The sequence below is a fragment of the Bombina bombina genome, chromosome 4 (genome assembly GCF_027579735.1).
Source record: "Bombina bombina isolate aBomBom1 chromosome 4, aBomBom1.pri, whole genome shotgun sequence".
Classification (NCBI taxonomy): Eukaryota; Metazoa; Chordata; class Amphibia; order Anura; family Bombinatoridae; genus Bombina; species Bombina bombina.
Window position 1 is genome coordinate 758,082,164 of NC_069502.1, and position 20,941 is coordinate 758,103,104.

At 37.1% G+C, this 20,941-nt stretch overlaps 1 protein-coding gene across 1 annotated transcript in view; it reads left to right on the top strand.

Moving 5' to 3' along the window:
• The window catches only part of LOC128657824 (chitin synthase chs-2-like), a 118,095-nt gene that overhangs the window by 64,614 nt on the left and 32,540 nt on the right, over positions 1–20,941 (top strand). Inside the window, exons 11-14 of the mRNA XM_053712244.1 lie at positions 3,724–3,865; positions 7,746–7,946; positions 11,890–12,174; positions 14,590–14,769. Coding sequence (XP_053568219.1) covers positions 3,724–3,865; positions 7,746–7,946; positions 11,890–12,174; positions 14,590–14,769 — 808 coding nt within the window. The remainder of the gene's footprint in view (positions 1–3,723; positions 3,866–7,745; positions 7,947–11,889; positions 12,175–14,589; positions 14,770–20,941) is intronic.

Genomic DNA, 20,941 nt, shown 5'->3' on the forward strand with positions numbered 1-20,941 from the left:
CTCCAAGAATTTTTACAAAGGTTCTCGGTGCCCTTCTGTCTGTAATCAGAGAACAGGGTATTGTGGTATTTCCTTATTTGGACGATATCTTGGTACTTGCTCAGTCTTTACATTTAGCAGAATCTCATACGAATCGACTTGTGTTGTTTCTTCAAGATCATGGTTGGAGGATCAATTTACCAAAAAGTTCTTTGATTCCTCAGACAAGGGTAACCTTTCTGGGTTTCCAGATAGATTCAGTGTCCATGACTCTGTCTTTAACAGGCAAGAGACGTCTAAAATTGATTGCAGCTTGTCGAAACCTTCAGTCACAATCATTCCCTTCGGTAGCCTTATGCATGGAAATTCTAGGTCTTATGACTGCTGCATCGGACGCGATCCCCTTTGCTCGTTTTCACATGCGACCTCTTCAGCTCTGTATGCTGAATCAATGGTGCAAGGATTACACAAAGATATCTCAATTAATATCTTTAAAACCGATTGTTCGACACTCTCTAACGTGGTGGACAGATCACCATCGTTTAATTCAGGGGGCTTCTTTTGTGCTTCCGATCTGGACTGTAATTTCAACAGATGCAAGTCTCACAGGTTGGGGAGCTGTGTGGGGATCTCTGACGGCACAAGGAGTTTGGGAATCTCAGGAGGTGAGATTACCGATCAATATTTTGGAACTCCGTGCAATTTTCAGAGCTCTTCAGTTTTGGCCTCTTCTGAAGAGAGAATCGTTCATTTGTTTTCAGACAGACAATGTCACAACTGTGGCATACATCAATAATCAAGGAGGGACTCACAGTCCTCTGGCTATGAAAGAAGTATCTCGAATTTTGGTTTGGGCGGAATCCAGCTCCTGTCTAATCTCTGCGGTTCATATCCCAGGTATAGACAATTGGGAAGCGGATTATCTCAGTCGCCAAACGTTGCATCCAGGCGAATGGTCTCTTCACCCAGAGGTATTTCTTCAGATTGTTCAAATGTGGGAACTTCCAGAAATAGATCTGATGGCGTCTCATCTAAACAAGAAACTTCCCAGGTATCTATCCAGATCCCGGGATCCTCAGGCGGAGGCAGTGGATGCATTATCACTTCCTTGGAAGTATCATCCTGCCTATATCTTTCCGCCTCTAGTTCTTCTTCCAAGAGTAATCTCCAAGATTCTGAAGGAATGCTCGTTTGTTCTGCTGGTAGCTCCGGCATGGCCTCACAGGTTTTGGTATGCGGATCTTGTCCGGATGGCCTCTTGCCAACCGTGGACTCTTCTGTTAAGACCAGACCTTCTGTCACAAGGTCCTTTTTTCCATCAGGATCTCAAATCCTTAAATTTAAAGGTATGGAGATTGAACGCTTGATTCTTGGTCAAAGAGGTTTCTCTGACTCTGTGATTAATACTATGTTACAGGCTCGTAAATCTGTATCTAGAGAGATATATTATAGAGTCTGGAAGACTTATATTTCTTGGTGTCTTTCTCATCATTTTTCTTGGCATTCTTTTAGAATACCGAGAATTTTACAGTTTCTTCAGGATGGTTTAGATAAGGGTTTGTCCGCAAGTTCCTTGAAAGACAAATCTCTGCTCTTTCTGTTCTTTTTCACAGGAAGATTGCTATTCTTCCTGATAATCATTGTTTTGTACAAGCTTTGGTTCGTATAAAACCTGTCATTAAGTCAATTTCTCCTCCTTGGAGTTTGAATTTGGTTCTGGGGGCTCTTCAAGCTCCTCCGTTTGAACCTATGCATTCATTGGACATTAAATTACTTTCTTGGAAAGTTTTGTTCCTTTTGGCCATCTCTTCTGCCAGAAGAGTTTCTGAATTATCTGCTCTTTCTTGTGAGTCTCCTTTTCTGATTTTTCATCAGGATAAGGCGGTGTTGCGAACTTCTTTTGAATTTTTACCTAAAGTTGTGAATTCCAACAATATTAGTAGAGAAATTGTGGTTCCTTCATTATGTCCTAATCCTAAGAATTCTAAGGAGAAATCGTTGCATTCTTTGGATGTTGTTAGAGCTTTGAAATATTATGTTGAAGCTACTAAATCTTTCCGAAAGACTTCTAGTCTATTTGTTATCTTTTCCGGTTCTAGAAAAGGCCAGAAAGCTTCTGCCATTTCTTTGGCATCTTGGTTGAAATCTTTAATTCATCTTGCTTATGTTGAGTAGGGTAAAACTCCGTCTCAGAGGATTACAGCTCATTCTACTAGGTCAGTTTCTACTTCCTGGGCGTTTAGGAATGAAGCTTCGGTTGATCAGATTTGCAAAGCAGCAACTTGGTCCTCTTTGCATACTTTTACTAAATTCTACCATTTTGATGTATTTTCTTCTTCTGAAGCAGTTTTTGGTAGAAAAGTACTTCAGGCAGCGGTTTCAGTTTGAATCTTCTGCTTATGTTTTTCATTAAACTTTATTTTGGGTGTGGATTATTTTAAGCAGGAATTGGCTGTCTTTATTTTATCCCTCCCTCTCTAGTGACTCTTGTGTGGAAAGATCCACATCTTGGGTAATCATTATCCCATACGTCACTAGCTCATGGACTCTTGCTAATTACATGAAAGAAAACATAATTTATGTAAGAACTTACCTGATAAATTCATTTCTTTCATATTAGCAAGAGTCCATGAGGCCCGCCCTTTTTTTGTGGTGGTTATGATTTTGTATAAAGCACAATTATTCCAATTCCTTATTTTATATGCTTTCGCACTTTTTTATCACCCCACTTCTTGGCTATTCGTTAAACTGAATTGTGGGTGTGGTGAGGGGTGTATTTATAGGCATTTTGAGGTTTGGGAAACTTTGCCCCTCCTGGTAGGAATGTATATCCCATACGTCACTAGCTCATGGACTCTTGCTAATATGAAAGAAATGAATTTATCAGGTAAGTTCTTACATAAATTATGTTATTGTTCTTATGAAGTATTGTTTTTATGTTTCTTTTATCCCTTGTTAGCTAGTTTCTCTGTCTTTTTTTCATATATTAGTGTGTACTGTTTTATAGAGAGATCCTTTTTTTTTCTAATTAATTTATTTGATAGCATTTTGAAGGCATTTTTGTATTGTCAGTACCCTTCTATGCACCAAGATTTGAACGATTATAAGATAGATGCTTCTCCATTGACTATAATGGAGAGTGACTTACAAATAGTGAATGTGACGAGGCGAGGGGCTGGAATTAAAGGGACATGAAACACGAAAATGTTCTTTTCTAATTCAGATATCGTCTACAATTTGAAACAACTTTCCTATTTAGTTTGAATATCTAATTTGCTTTGCTCTCTTGAAATCATTTGTTGAAAAGCATACCTAGGTAGGTTCAGAAGCTGGAAGCTAGCTGCTTTTTGGTGGATGAACACATATGCCTCTTGTCATTGGCTTATGTATATGTTCAGCTAACTCCCTGTTGTGCATTGCTGCACAGTCAATAAAGGATATCAAGAGAATGAAGCAAAATAGATAATAGAAGTAACTAGGAACGTTATCTAAAATTGAATGCTCTATCTGAATCATGATACAATTTTTGGGGGGTTTCATGTCCCTTAAATCTTTTAAGTTTTGAGATGTGATGTAGTGGCATTTTTCTCTGAGAGACATTAGTTTTACAATAGTGTTATTCAGTATGGGCCATTATCCCTTGTAAATTTTGGAATTTCTTTCAAGTTATTTTTGTATATTTAGGGTTTAAACATTTTCAAAAGCTATATCACAGTTATTAATCATTTTCATTTTTAATACTAGGAGGAAAAATCAAACACTTATATTTTAGCCCTCGATGGTGACACTGATTTTCAGCCATCCGCATTAATGCTACTGGTGGACAGACTCAAGATGTATCCACAAGTTGGAGCAGCCTGTGGAAGAATACACCCAACTGGCATGGGTATACAAGTCAACAATTGTATTTATTTTTCTTGAGAAAACACGGTTACAATTTATATTAAAAAATTCTAATTATATAACTTTAGTGTTGCAAAAACTTTACAAAATGATTTATAATCGTGTTAAAGGCATAGTAAACCCAATTATTTTCTTTCGTGATTCGGATAGAGCATGCAATTTTAACAACTTTCTAATTTACTCCTATTATCAATTTCTCTTCGTTCTCTTGCTATCTTTATTTGAAAAGACAGGAATGAAAGCTTTGGAGCCAGCCTGCATTTAGCCATCCAATCAGCAAGCGCAACCCAGGTTCTCAACCTAAAATGGGACGGCTCCAAAGCTTTTATTCCTGCTTTTTTAAATAAAGACAGCAAGAGAACGAAGAAAAATTGGCAATAGAAGTAAATAAGAAAGCTGCTTAAAATTGCATGCTCTATCCAAATCAGGAAAGAAAAAAATTGGGGTTTAGTATCCGTTTAACTAAACCTTCTACAAAAAATGACTTTTTTTATATAAGTGCATATGATTTAAGGAGCCACCCTGAAAGTTGTCTGAGTTATGATATAATATACGGCTTCTAAATGTTATTAAAATTGGCACTCTGGGGAATTGGACAAGCTGATTGATATAAACAAAGCTTAGTCTATTCATAGAATTATAGTGACTTTTTTAAAGTAATTCATAATGATGGATTAAATAAAGAACCATATGAAAAATATAACATATTTTGTTAACAATTGAAAAAGTTATTTTTTCATACGTTTCAGTATTGTATACACTATACAAGAAGGTCCAATAGTTAGAAAACTTTTATTCTGAGACTCCATGTAGATTTTTAGAACTATTTACTATATGTAAAGCTTTCCCAGATTTTGATTCACGTCATATATGATGAATATATATATATATATATATATATATATATATATATATATATACACAACAACATTTAAAATTAGGGGGAGGTAAAAGGTGAGATTAAAATCCTCCACTACGCATAAAATAGAGAAAATAACTCATTGTGTAGTTCATTAACAAATCTAGAAAGGCCAGAAGGCTTGTTTTTCCCACAGAAAACCTCTGGAATACATTGTTTCCAATACAGCAAAGGATTCTGCGTAAGATATGCAAATTTGGTTCACAATGACACACCTTTTTACGTCATTTCTGCTTCTCAGCAGATTCCCTTAATGCTATGGCATTGCTGTTCACACAGCTTATAAGATTAGCTAGGGTAAGTACAGTGATTCATAACTATCCCATGACAGACTGTTTCGTAGTTATTGCTACTCATCAGCTGGGAGAAAGTTTGAATCACTGCTGGGTGAAGTTGTTTTCGTGTGTCATTGTGAACCGAATTTGCATATCTTACCCAGAATCCTTTGCTGCATTGGAAACAATGTATTCCGGAGGTTTTCTGTGGGAAAAACAAGCCTTCTGGCCTGTCTAGATTTGCTAATGAACTACAATGAGTTATTGTATGTATATATATATATATATATATATATATATATATATATATATATATATATATATATATATATATATATATATATATATATATATATTATAATGCAGGTTGAAGGCACTCACAGGTGCTTAAAAGAATTCTTCCTTTATTGTAGTATCTTTAAAAACAATCAACAGTTGACGTTTCAGCTTACATTCAAGCCTTTTTCAAGACATCTTAATTCAAATTATGCATTTGATATTATCACTGTTACCCAAATATTCTTTTACTTCTTTGTTTCATATTAAATTTGTATCATTTGATAGCACTAAATCCAATATAGCTTTATTCCTAGTTAATTCTAGTTTATTCCTCTTTTAATTGTGACAAGAAGTTATCATCAATGAGAACATTTAAAAATCTATCTCCCTTAGCTGTATTACTAGCTTCATTGGCCCAGTTTATGTTGGGGTAGTTAAAATCTCCCATAATGACAGCACTGTTATTATTACCAGCCTTTCCTATTTGTATTAATAGTTGAGTTTCCTCTATGTCACTAATGTTAGGGGGCTTGTATCATGTTCCTAGTAATATTTGTTTTAGGATTTTTTGCCCACATTTAAACCCACAGGGTTTCTACATTTTCACCTGTATCATCAAAAAAATATTCCCTTATTGTAAGTTTAAGGTCACGTTTAATATACATGCAGATTCCTCCACCCCTTTTATTACTCCTGTCCCTCCTATATAAAGTATAACCCTCTAAGTTAACTGCTCAGTCATGTGAATCATCCCACCAAGTTTCAGTTATACTGATAATATCATAGTCCTCTTCTGCAAATAAGAACGCCATCTTCCCCATTTTACCCATCATACTTCTTGCATTTGCTGTTATAAATTTAATTTTTATGTGCTTTCTGTGGTAACTTGGTGCGTTTTTCTCCAAACTTTGAAATGTGACATTTCCCAAGTCATCCCTTTCTTGAGATATTCTAGGTGTGACATATTCACAGACTGACCCTTTCCCCCTTTGCCTAGTTTAAAAAATTCTCTAAGCATGCCAACATTCTCTCCCCCAACACACCTGCACCCATGTCATTCAGGTGCAATCCATCCTTACTGTACAAATTGTATCAAAGTGAAAAGTCAGCCCAGTGCTCTAAAAAGTCAAACTCCTCAGTTTTACACAATGTTTTTTACCAGGAAAAACTGTCCTTAGCTCCTGCTGCCTTATTGGTTTAGCACATGGCACTGGTAATATCTCTGAAAATATTACCTTGTAGGTCCTTGCTTTAAAGGAACATGAAACCCAAATATTTTCTTTCATGATTTAGAAAGAGCATACAATTATAAACAACTTTCTAATTTACTTCTATTATCTATTTTGCTTCATTCTCTTGATATTCTTTGCTGAAAAGCATATCTAGATATGCTTAGTAGCTGCTGATTGGTAGCTGCACATAGATGCCTCCTGTGATTGGTTCACTGTGTGCATTGCTATTTCTTCATTAAAGTATAGCTAAAGAATAAAGCAAATTAGGTAATAGAAGTAAATTGGAATGTTGTTTAAAATTATATTCTCTACCTTAATCATGAAAGAAAATGTTTGGGTATAGTGTCCCTTTAAGCTTGCTACCCAACCCCCTGAAGTCATTTTTTAGGACATTCCTTCTCCCACTGATTCTTTCATTAGTGCCAATATGCACCATGCTACAGGGTCAGACGCAGATTCCTCTAACAATCTATCAATACGATTAACAATATGCCTAACACAAGCCCCTGGAAGACAGCAAACTGTTCTATTTAAGGGATCTGGATGAAAAAATATCCTATCAACCTTCCTAATAATAGAGTCTCCTAAAATCAACATCTGCCTCAGGCCCAGACTTGTATGTCCCGCTTCCATGACTGAAGGACTGCTCACTATTAAATCAATACTAAAACAAAGAAACGTACTTAAAGGGACACTCAGGTTTTATTACATTTTCATGATTCAGATACAGCATGTCATTTTAAACAACTTTCCAATTTACTTCCATTAAAAAAATATGCACAGTCTTTTATATTTACACTTTTTTGAGTCACCAGCTCCTACTGAGCATGTGCAAGAACTCAGACTATACGTATATGCATTTGTGATTGGCTGATTGATATCACATGGTACAGGGGGAGTGGAAATATACATAACTTTGAAATGTGTTAGAAAAGAATCTACTACTCATTTGAAATTCCGAGTAAATGCTATTGTATTGTCTTGTTATCTTGCATTTGTTGATTATGCAAATCTACTGTGTTTACTGGTCCTTTAACACAGAGAAACTGAATGCAGCAAGCCCTCACAGAGCAAGGCTCACAGAGTTAATGAACTAAATTTATAGACTAGGCCCACACAGGGAAAACATAATTAAAAGGTACTTTTCTCTTTCCTTAGGTCCTATGGTCTGGTTTCAGAAGTTTGAATACGCTGTGGGCCATTGGCTGCAAAAATCCTCAGAGCACGTCTATGGTTGTGTCCTCTGCAGTCCTGGGTGCTTTAGTTTGTTTAGAGCATCTGCACTTATGGATGACAACGTGCTGAAAAAATACAGCACAAAATCAACGGAAGCTACTCACTATGTTCAGTATGATCAAGGTATTGAAGATGACGATAATAATAATAATAATGATAGCTGGAAGGAAGCAGGGCATGAATAGTGCTACAATTATTAGAACTCAATTAGGGTCAGTTACTTGCAAGCAAAAAGGGGTTTATTGCAGGTGTTAGCTCGCATAGGGTTTATCGTTCATATTATAGATTGAAAGTAAACACGATCGCTTGTGCACAATTGAAAATAACGTGCATCGGGATACCGCATCCTCAGAGCTCTGGTTAACTGTTTTGCAAAACAAAAAGTGTCACAAAGGACATCAAAAATATATTACAATGTACAGCTAAACTTACAAAAAAAAAAGAAAAAAAAGGCAGGCAAAGGGCTTTAAGCATATATATATATATATATATATATATATATATGTACATATGTATTTATGAATTTATATGTGTATTTATATATAGATGTATTTACAGACATATATACACATATAAACACATAAATACATATGTGTGTAGGTATATATATATATATATATATATATATATATATATATATATATATATATATATATATATATATATATATATATAGTTCATTGGAGTTAAGCAAATCAAAACATGAAAAATCATATTTATGCAATATTCATATTTAATAAAGTGTATACACTGTAAATATTTCACATTCCAATTTTTTGCCCATAGCAGAATATGTTCTATGTATTTAGAAATAGATTTTCCAATAGGGTGTTTTTAGAGTTTAGGGGGGTTTTCCCACTTTTTTTGCTCCATTGAGTTCTATGGGGGAATACGTTAAAGTGTGTGCAATATAACTAACTTTGGAGTCCTTGAAAAAGCCAATAGCACGTCAGAGAGGGAACAATATTGCAACACTTCACAAAACGATGGTTCCAATATCAGGAGAGAATGTCAAGTGAGAGTCGGTGTTTCCCCTTCTGTAAAACTGATCTGTGAATGTTTATCCCTGCCATACCCCTTATGTGATCATGTTTATTTATGTTTTTATGGGGGATATTTATCAAAGGTATGTTGGACCTGATCCGACAGTGTGGATCAGGTCCGACATACCTCTCTGAATGCGGAGAGCAATACGCTCTCTGTATTCAGCATTGCACCAGCAGCTCTTGTGAGCTGCTGGTGCAACTCCGCCACCTGCAGACTCGCGGCCAATCCGCCGCCAGCAGGGGGGTGTCAATTAACCCGATCGTACTCAATCGGGTTGATTTGTGGCAATGTATGTACGTCTGGTCAGTGCAGGCAGACAGGGTTATGGAGCAGCGGTCTTTAGACCGCTGCTTCATAACTGCTGTTTCTGGCGAGCCTGCAGGCTCACCAGAAACACGGAGCATCAAGCTCCATTCAGAGCTTGATAGATATGCCCCTATATGTTCTTAAAAGTAGATTAAATTCTTATTCTATCAAACAGATCGGTTGATGTCACTGATACCGTGGGGTATTAACCCTTCCATATGCGCTAACACCTGAGAGCTCAGTTATTAGCTCTCAAAAATGTAAGGTTTCTTCCTTTTTATGGAAACGGAACTTCTCTATATGTGTTCACCTTTTTCCTTTGAGGTTTTCCTTGGATCATTGTGAAGAAAACCTACACTTGGGACTATATCCTTTTATTTTGATACATTTGTTATTTGTAATACGATCGCTAACCGACGAGCGCAAAAAGCTTACATCTAGCGGAGATAGCGCGCAAGCGGAGCATTAAATACGGCTCCACTTGTAATCTGGTCCTAAATGTGTTATGTGTTGCTTACCACAACAACAGTCAAAGCCTCTAGTATTCCAATGAAGAAAATAGTAAATGTAAATAAAAGAGGTTATTTTTCAGATTTGAGAAGTTTAGTCCCAGTTCTTTGTAACATACACCAGATATCATACCAGATAATATATATAGATAGTTGTTTTTTTCTTTCATGAATCAAATAGAGTATGCATTTAAGAAAAACTTTCCCATTTACTTCTTTTATCAAATTTTCCTCATTCTCTTGGTAGCCTTTATTGAAGGAGCAGCAATGCACTACTAGCAGCTAGCTGAACATATTGGTAGGCCAATGACAAGAGGTATATATGTGCAGCCACAAATCAACAACTAGCTCCCAGCTCCTGAGCCTACCTAGGTTTGTTTTTCAACAAATGATACCAAGAGAACTCAGCAAATTAGATACATTAGAGAAAGTTGTTTCAAATTGTATGCTGTATTTGAATCAGGAAAGATATGTTTTTGGATTTCATGTCCCTTTAATTCTAGCCCCTTGCCTTGTCATATCCACAATTTGTAAGTCACTGTCAATTATAGTCAATGGAGAAGCATCTATCTCATAATCCTTCAAATCTTGGTGCATAGAAAGGTACTGACAATACAAAAACACCTTCAATATGCTATAGAATACATTTTTATTTTAAAAAAGTCTTAATCTATAAAACAGCCCATGTTAACATATGCAAAAAAAGGTCAAAATAGCTAAATAAATTTAGGGTTTCATATCCATTTAAGTATTGCTCATTTTTGCTCAGACATCTCACACTGTTTTGCTAAACTGTTTCTAAATGTTCGCCTCCACTACATTTAAACATCAACTTTTCTGTGAGGTACCCATACAAATCATAAATTGTTTTTATAAGAACATGAAACTATTTTGTTTAAATGGTGGGACCACCTCTTTTATATGTGATATATTTCTATAGTGAGGTTTCATAAAGATATCTTTAGAGTCACCAGAAGTCCCAAAACAAGATGAGGTATTTCTCATTGTTATGTCAATCAACTGGCAGCTGGATGCTTACAGGGAGGCTAATCCTGGTACCTAGAACGCACAAAATACATGGAAGATATTAACCACAATCCCATTTATTTTTCACATTTACCTTATTTTCTATCTAGTTTTCATAGTTGTATAAAACAACAATTCTTGCACTCTTTTGCTCGATTTGTACTAGCATTCCTGTACTAAATTACCTGCACTAATATTACACTCATCCCTAGCTGCCATTATATAAATTATTCTAGCCACACACATCAGTTTACAACCTTTATTTTTTTTTCTCTTTGTATATAAAAATCATAGAAGATAACAATAGTCCATAAAATCAACCATAAGCAAATATATGTTTAGCAATAGAAGCAATTACTTTGCAGGATTTATATTATTTCTCAGAAAATCTATCTGTCTATGGGGCCGATAGCTGTAGCGGATCATGTCTGCCGCAGATCAATAAATGCAGACAGCGTACGCTGTCGGCATTTATCATTGCACAAGCATTTCTAGTGAAATGCTTGTGAAATGCCGCCCCCTGCAAATTTGCGGCTAATCGGCCGCTAGCAGTGGGTGTCAGTCATCTCTCTGAGGTGGTGGACTAGTTAAAGGGACACTAAACCCAAATGTTTTCTTTTGTGATTCAGATAGAGCATGCAATTTTAAGCAACTTTCTAATTTACTCCTATCATAAATTTTTCTTCGTTCACTTGCTATCTTTATTTGGAAAAGAAGGCATCTAAGCTTTTTTTTTTTTGGTTCAATACTCTGGACAGCACGTTTTTATTGGTGGATGAATTTATCCACCAATTAGCAAGGAAAACCCAGGTTTTTCACCAAAAATGGGCCGGCATCTAAACTTACATTCTTGCATTTCAAATAAAGATACCAAGAGAATAAAGAAAATTTGATAATAGGAGTAAATTAGAAAGTTGCTTAAAATGCCATGCTCTATCTGAATCACGAAAGAAAAAATTTGGGTTCAGTGTCCCTTTAAGGAGCAGCGGTCTTATGACCACTGCTTCTTAATTTATGTTTCCGGCGAGCCTGAAGGCTCACGCAGAAAAGACTGCATTCGTCTGTTATCTCCAAACATATACTAGACATAAAGACAAAAGCAAGATCCTAATTTACAAATATGTCATTTGTATACTTTAAAGTTGTCGTTTTTTTAATGTAATTTGTTGTATTGTAAGGTGAAGATCGATGGCTCTGTACACTAATCCTTCAACAAGGCTGGCGTGTGGAATATAACGCTGCATCTGATGCCTACACAAATGCTCCACAGGAATTTGAAGAATTTTATAATCAACGCAGACGATGGGGACCGTCGACCATGGCCAATACCCTTGACCTACTACATACTGGAGGACAAACAGCGAAAAGAAATCCATCTATCTCATTACCTTATGTTCTGTATCAGACACTAACTATGACTTCATCAATTTTAAGCCCTGCTACTGTCTGTCTTATGATTGCAGGTATCTACTGGTTATTATAACATGATTTTAACTTAAAGGGACACTAAACCACAAATTGTTCTTTCATGATTCATGTAGAGAATATAATTTTAAGCAACATTCACATTTACTTCCATAATCTAATTTGCTTCATTTTTTAGATATCCTTTGTTGAAGAAATAGCAATGCACATGGGTGAGCCAATCACACGAGGCATCTATGTGCACTCACCAATCAACAGCTACTGAGCCTATCTAGATATGCCTTTCAGCAAAGAATATCAAGAGAATGAAGCAAATTAAATAGAAGTAAATTAGAAAGTTGTTTAAAATTGCATGCTGTTTCTAACTCATGAAAGAAAAAAATGGGTTTCATGTCCCTTTAACTTGCAATGTGGTTTACCTTTTTTTTTTGGTGGGGGGGGGGGGTAAAAAGTATGAAATGAGTGAACTACTTATATTGTTCTAAAGTATAAATGTCCACAAGATAGATTGTGTTCCACATTGCAGTTATGGCCTTTAAACAATTCTCACATAGACAGAGAGGGGTCCATTTATTAAGTAGCCAATACTGCTTCAGAGTTCCATTCTTTCAGGATCACCTGAAACGGAGGTTAAAAAGCAGCGGTCATAAGACCACTGCTCCTTAACCTGTCCCCCACATTTTAGGGGTGGATTGAAATCATCCCAATCTGATCTGATCAGGATGATTGACAGCCCCTGCTAGCAGCCGATTGGCCGCCAGTGAGCAGGGTGGGCATTGCACAAAAATTTCAACAAAAATCCTTGTGCAATGATAAATGCCGACAGCTCGACTGATAATAAATCTACCCCAGAGAGAAGAGCTCAACCAGGAACAAACAACGTTTATCTTCATTGAATATGTTAAAATCCATTTTCATCTGTTACAAAATATACCAAGTAAACCTCATAAACAAACAAACCCAGACTATCTATATTTTGGATACCAATTTGTAAAGACATACAAGGACTGATATTGGCGTAACATCTTAATAGATGCAGATTTTGCAGATGTATAATGTATTACATTGTTATATGTTCACAAGATAAATGTTGATGAGCTAATTTATTATACCACAATGTGTCCATATTGATTTCTAAACATTGTTGTAAGCTTATTAACATTGGTAACAAAATTGAACTCAGTTTGATAATAGTACACTGCAAAGTAAATTTTGACTCTTAATAGACTTTTTGTACAATTTCTTGGTTTCCTTTGTTGTATAACATGTAGAGTCAAGAGTAGCAGTGCATTCTGGGAGCTAGCTGGTGATTTATGGCTATTCGCATATGCCTCTTGTCATTAGATAACCAAATATGTTCAGCTATGTCCCAATAGAGCACTGCTGCGCTAAAACAGATTTTGGGGCCTATCTATCAAGCTCCGAATGGAGCTTGAAGCCCTGTGTTTCTGGCGAGCCTCCATCCGGCGAGTACGACCGGGTTGATTGACACCTCCCTGCTGGCGGACGATTGGCCTCGAGTCTGCAGGGGGCGGCGTTGCACCAGCAGCTCTTGTGAGCTGCTGGTGCAAAGCTGAATACGGAGAGTGTATTGCTCTCTGCATTCAGCGAGGTCTTGCAGACCGGATCCGCACTGTCGGATCAGGTCCGCAAGACCTTTGATAAATAGGCCTCTTTAACTTTGTATGTATCCCCTTTTACAGTGGTTAAACACAAAAATATACAAGCAATAGTAGCAACAATAAAATGCTGTAAAAGGGACAGTCAAAACTATTGTTTAAAAAGATAAATAACGCCTTTACTACCCATTCCTCAGCTTTGCACAAGCAACATTGTTATATTAATATACTTTATAACATTTAAACCTCTAAATTGGGTACCATTAAATTGGGTAATAATAACAACTATTACTATTCAGCTGCCGATTTGGTTAATTTCAAGAGCGAGCGCTGAAAAAGCGCTTTGAGTCCCACTGGGAGAAATGCGCTATATAAATACTAGTTATTATTATTATTAGTATTATTATTATTTGTAAGCCACTACAGACTGCTCTTATCACATGCTTTCTTTTAGGTTTTCACATAAAGATAATATTGTGCTCATGCCCGCGAAGTTGTGCCCAACAACACAGCACTAATTGACTAAAATGCAAGTCAGTAGATAATAAATAAATAGTCATGTGATCAGGGGGCTGTCAGAAGAGGTTTAGATACAGGTAATCACAGAGGTAAAAAGTAGATTAATATAACTGTGTTTGCTGTGAAAAGCTGGGGAATGGGTATTAAAGGGATTATCTATATTTTTAAACAATAAAAATGTTGGAGTTGACTGTCTCTTTAATACATTAGACTTTTATGTCCACATGGAATATGGCCTACCCCAAAGTTTTTGTTAATGGTAAAGTGTTGTATAAAATGTCTTAAACTAATAAGTTAATTGTTTTTGTCTTTTAGGTTCCTTTTCATTTCTTTTTCAGTGGCATGGCAATGGTAGTTTATTGATAGCCATATTTCCTCCTGCTCTTTATATTGTGATTTGTTACGTGGCAAAACCAAAAACCCAAATAACAATTGCAGGAATTCTTAGTGTTTGCTATGCTTTCCTAATGACAGCAACCATTTTCTGTATTATTGGTAAGTAAACAAATTCCTTGTAAATACTGTGTATTAATAAGGGAATTGAATTATTGTCATTACAAAGATAGTATCACTTTCAGAGAAAATTTAATTCTTCAAGCCGATCATATGCTGTTAAAATTGTATATATCCTTGCCCATTAAAAAGCTAATTGTCAAAGGTCTCACTGGGTTATGTTATTTACTTATATCTGGGTTAACAAACCTAAAGGGACAAAATACCCATATGATAAATCCTCTGTATCAGTCCAAAGACAAGTATAAAAGAGGGCACTTCATGTGTAAATCAGTAAGTAATTTACTAGGACAAAATAGTGATAGCACATTGTACTCCCATGGAGTTGCAGACAGAGGTGTTCTGGAGACTCACGGTGCTCCAGCTAACTGAGCTCCGGCTGCTGGTCCTTCTACAAATCGGTGTACGAGCGATGTTACATTGATAGGTAGCGTCAATAAAGCACATAGAAATGGTTCCCCATAAAACCAAATTTAATAAAAACCATAAAAAGTGCACAAAAAAGAAGGGTTTAACAGGTGCATAATTACCCCTCAATTTGCATCACATTTCTCGGCAATACACGTTGTTTCATCAGGCATAATAAAATAATGAAAAAACGCTACCTTAAATGCAAAATGCTCCCAATCTAATTATTCTTAAAGGGACATGAAACACAATTTTTTTTCTTTCATGATTCAGATAGAGAATACAATTTCAAACAACTTTCCAATTTACTTCTATTATTTAGTTTGTTTCCTTCTCTTGTTATCCTTTGCCGAGAGGTTTATCTAGGCAAGTTCAGGAGCAGCAGAGAACCTAGTTTCTAGCTGTTGATTGGTGGCTGCATATATAAACCAATTGTGATTGGCTCACCCATGTATTCAGTTAGAAACCATTAGTGCATTGCTGCTCCTTCAACAAATGATACCAAGAGAATAAAACAGATTAGATAATAGAAGTAAAATAGAAAGTTGTTTAAAATGGTATTCTCTATCTGAATCATGAATTAATTTTTTGGGTTTCATGTCCCTATAATTGAGAGATGCAGCTGTGTAACTCAAACACAGGAAATAACCTACCTATAGTACCTTAAACATACATTTTACACATCCAATGATCCAAAATATGAAATAAAACTTCAATAGCATGTTTAACATAATAAACACATTTGGCAATGCTTAAATCCACAAGTTATATATGCAAAATGGTTCATATTGTAATGAATAATCCTGTGTGAGAAAAACTGCATTATGCAGTCTCCCCTTATCCATAAAAATGGATCTTACCGCATATGTAACCTACACAACATAGCATTAGGATAAAATAAAACTTAAATGACAAAATAACTAACGCCTAGATTTAGAGTTTGGCGTTAGCCATCAAAACCAGCGTTAGAGGCTCCTAACGCTGGTTTTTACCGCCCGCTGGTATTTAGAGTCAGTCAGGAAAGGGTCTAACGCTCACTTTCCAGCCGCGACTTTTCCATACCGCAGATCCCCCTACGCCATTTGCGTATCCTATCTTTTCAATGGGATCTTTCTAACGCTGGTATTTAGAGTCGTGGCTGAAGTGAGCGTTAGAAATCTAACGACAAAACTCCAGCCGCAGAAAAAAGTCAGGAGTTAAGAGCTTTCTGGGCTAACGCTGGTTCATAAAGCTCTTAACTACTGTGCTCTAAAGTACACTAACACCCATAAACTACCTATGTACCCCTAAACCGAGGCCCCCCCACATCGCCGCCACTCTATTAAAATGTTTTAACCCCTAATCTGCCGACCGCACACCGCCGCCACCTACATTATCCCTAATCTGCTGCCCCTAACACCGCCGACCCCTATATTATATTTATTAACCCCTAATCTGCTGCCCCCAACGTCGCCGCCACCTACCTACAATTATTAACCCCTAATCTGCCGACCGGACCTCACCGCTACTATAATAAAGTTATTAACCCCTAATCCGCCTCACTCCCGCCTCAATAACCCTATAATAAATAGTATTAACTAGGGTTGCACCGATACCATTTTTTTAAGACCGAGTACAAGTACCGATACTTTTTTTCAAATACTCACCGATACCAATTACCGATACTTTTTTAATGTCATGACAGTTTACCAAGCAAAATACAGACTAATGATTTAAGATAGCTTCTTTATAATTATGAACTGTATCTCAAAAGACATTTTGAAATAATAAAACAGTTTTATGTGCTTGTTGTCACAAAGTTCATAGAACATGTTTATAAATAAAATTATTACAATAACATAATAATAACAACAATAAATAACAGCTGCAGCAGCTGGGACTGGAAAGCTACAATTTAAAGGGGTGATTACTGGATGCAATTGGGTTATAGGGTGCCTATATAACTGATAAATCTGACACTTGTACAAAATACAAATACAAAATTTAATTCTAAAAATAATTTTGGGGAAGGAGTGTCCCAGTAATCCCCTTAGAGAAAAATGGGGCATTTGTATTCTACTGACTCAACAGAAAATAGGGCTGGTCTTCATATTTTTCCAGGGCTGCTTTTTATTCCCAGTCCAGCCCTGGCTAAGGGTGTTCCTCAGAGTACAGTATATTTTGAGCATAATTGTGCAAGATGAGAGGCTTCCAGCTGTAAAGTAGCAGCTTTTAAAGAACTGCTCTGACGTAAAATACAAATAACAGCAATTTGTATTGGCAGAACAGAAGTGAACAATTTTTAGTTAAGTCTCCACTCCAGCTTAAAATGAAATGGGAACATACAGTTTGAAAAACGCCACAAGATGGCATATGGGTAGGAATTGGAGGTATCGGTTTAAGTATCGGTGCATTTGCACGAGTACAAGTACTCATGCAAATACTTGGTATCGGCACCGATACTGATACTAGTATCGGTGCAACCCTAGTATTAACCCCTAATCTGCCCTCCCTAACATCGCCGACACCTAACTTCAAGTATTAACCCCTAATCTGCCGACCGGACCTCACAGCTTCTCTAATAAATGTATTAAGCCCTAAAGCTAAGTCTAACCTTAACACTAACACCCCCCTAAGTTAAATATAATTTAAATCTAACTAAATAAATTAACTCTTATTAAATAACTTATTCCTATTTAAAGCTAAATACTTACCTGTAAAATAAACCCTAATATAGCTACAATATAAATTATAATTATATTGTAGCTATTTTAGGATTAATATTTATTTTACAGGTAACTTTGTATTTATTTTAACCAGGTACAATAGCTATTAAATAGTTAATAACTATTTAATAGCTACCTAGTTAAAATAATTACAAAATTACCTGTAAAATAAATCCTAACCTAAGTTACAATTAAACCTAACACTACACTATCAATAAATGAATTAAATAAAATACCTACAATTATCTACAATTAAACCTAACACTACACTATCAATAAATTAATTAAATACAATACCTACAAATAAATACAATTAAATAAACTAACTAAAGTACAGAAAATAAAAAAGAACTAAGTTACAAAAAATAAAAAAATATTTACAAACATTAGAAAAATATTACAACAATTTTAAACTAATTACACCTACTCTAAGCCCCCTAATAAAATAACAAAGACCCCCAAAATAAAAAAATGCCCTACCCTATTCTAAATTAAAAAAGTTCAAAGCTCTTTTACCTTACTAGCCCTCAAAAGTGCCTTTTGCGGGGCATGCCCCAAAGAAAACTGCTCTTTTGCCTGTAAAAGAAAAATACAACCCCACCCCAACATTAAAACCCACCACCCACATACCCCTAATCTAACCCAAACCCCCCTTAAAAAAAACTAACACTACCCCCCTGAAGATCATCCTACCTTGAGTCGTCTTCACTCAACCGAGCCACCGATGGAACTGAAGAGGAGATCCGAAGCGGCAGAAGTGATCCTCCAAGGGGCGCTGAAGAAATCTTCCATCCGATGAAGTGATCCTCCAAGCGGCGCTGAAGACGTCTTCCATCTGGGCGATGTCATCTTCCAAGCGGGGTCTTCAATCTTCTTTCTTCAGGATCCATCTTGCAGACCTCCGACGCGGAACATCCTGCTGGCCCGACGGACTACCGACGAATGAAGGCTCCTTTAAGGGACGTCATCCAAGATGGCGTCCCTCGAATTCCGATTGGCTGATAGGATTCTATCAGCCAATCGGAATTAAGGTAGGAAAATTCTGATTGGCTGATGGAATCAGCCAATCAGATTCAAGTTCAATTCGATTGGCTGATTGGATCAGCCAATCAGATTGAGCTCGCATTCTATTGGCTGATCGGAACAGCCAATAGAATGCGAGCTCAATCTGATTGGCTGATTGGATCAGCCAATCGGATTGAACTTGAATCTGATTGGCTGATTCCATCAGAATTTTCGTACCTTAATTCCGATTGGCTGATAGAATCCTATCAGCCAATCGGAATTCGAGGGACGCCATCTTGGATGACGTCCCTTAAAGGAGCCTTCATTCGTCGGTAGTCCGTCGGGCCAGCAGGATGTTCCGCGTCAGAGGTCTGCAAGATGGATCCTGAAGAAAGAAGATTGAAGACCCCGCTTGGAAGATGACATCGCCCGGATGGAAGACGTCTTCAGCGCCGCTTGGAGGATCACTTCATCGGATGGAAGATTTCTTCAGCGCCCCTTGGAGGATCACTTCTGCCGCTTCGGATCTCCTCTTCAGTTCCATCGGTGGCTCGGTTGAGTGAAGACGACTCAAGGTAGGATGATCTTCAGGGGGGTAGTGTTAGTTTTTTTTAAGGGGGGTTTGGGTTAGATTAGGGGTATTAGGGGTTAATACTTGAAGTTAGGTGTCGGCGATGTTAGGGAGGGCAGATTAGGGGTTAATACTATTTATTATAGGGTTAGTGAGGCGGATTAGGGGTTAATACATTTATTATAGTAGCGGTGAGGTCCGGTCGGCAGATTAGGGGTTAATAATTGTAGGTAGGTGGAGGCGACGTTGTGGGGGGCAGATTAGGGGTTAATAAATATAATATAGGGGTCGGCGGTGTTATGGGCAGCAGATTAGGGGTACATAGGGATAATGTAGGTTGCGGCGGTGTACGGAGCGGTAGATTAGGGGTTAATAATAATATGCAGGGGTCAGCGATAGCGGGGGCGGAAGATTAGAGGTTAATAAGTGTAAGGTTAGGGGTGTTTAGACTCGGGTACATGTTAGGGTGTAAGGTGCAGACTTAGGAAGTGTTTCCCCATAGGAAACAATGGGGCTGCATTAGGAGCTTAACGCTGCTTTTTTGCAGGTGTTAGGTTTTTTTCAGCTCAAACTGCCCCATTGTTTCCTATGGGGGAATCGTTCACGAGCACGTTTTTGAAGCTGGCCGCGTCCGTAAGCACCGCTGGTATCGAGAGTTGCAGTGGCGGTAAATTATGCTCTACGCTCCTTTTTTGGAGCCTAACGCACTGAAAATGCAGCCATTCTGTGAACTCTAAATACCAGCGGTATTTAAAAGGTGCGGGGAAAAAAAAGCATGCGTTAGCTACGCGGGTCGTTACCGACAAAACTCTAAATCTAGCCGTAAATTTCTTATTGACATACCAATCCAATGTGTCTATAGTGAGATGGTAGGTCACATGACATGATTTATCCAATGGGAAATCATACCTTCCGCCACTATGGGGTAGATTTATTAAGCAGCGGATGCTGCTCTCTACGGCTATCGTTTCAGGTTGTGGACTTAAATCATCCCAATCTGATCGGGATGATTGACACCCCCTGCTAGCGGCCGCCAGTGAGCAGGGGGCAGCATTACACAAGCATTTCACTAGAAATGCTTGTGTAATGATAAATGCCGACAGCGTATGCGACTCATGTCCGCTCAACCTTTAATAAATATACCCCTATGTATTCCAGACCGGCAGACTTTCTTTGACAAAAGTTATCAATGGGCAATATAACACGCCTCCTTTGTGATGTTTTACTCTACTCAGAAAACGTCATCTATTTGCTGTAAAAACTACTAAACCATGATATGAAGCAGTGTTTGATGTGAATATATAGAATATAAATGAAATCCACTCTAAACACAATATATAAAAAATATTCATACAAAAAACGATATTGTCTTTTTTGCTAGCAGTTTTAAAGGGACATGCCACCCACATTTTTTCTTTTATGATTTAGAAAGAGAATGCAATGTTAAAAATCTTTCTAATTTACT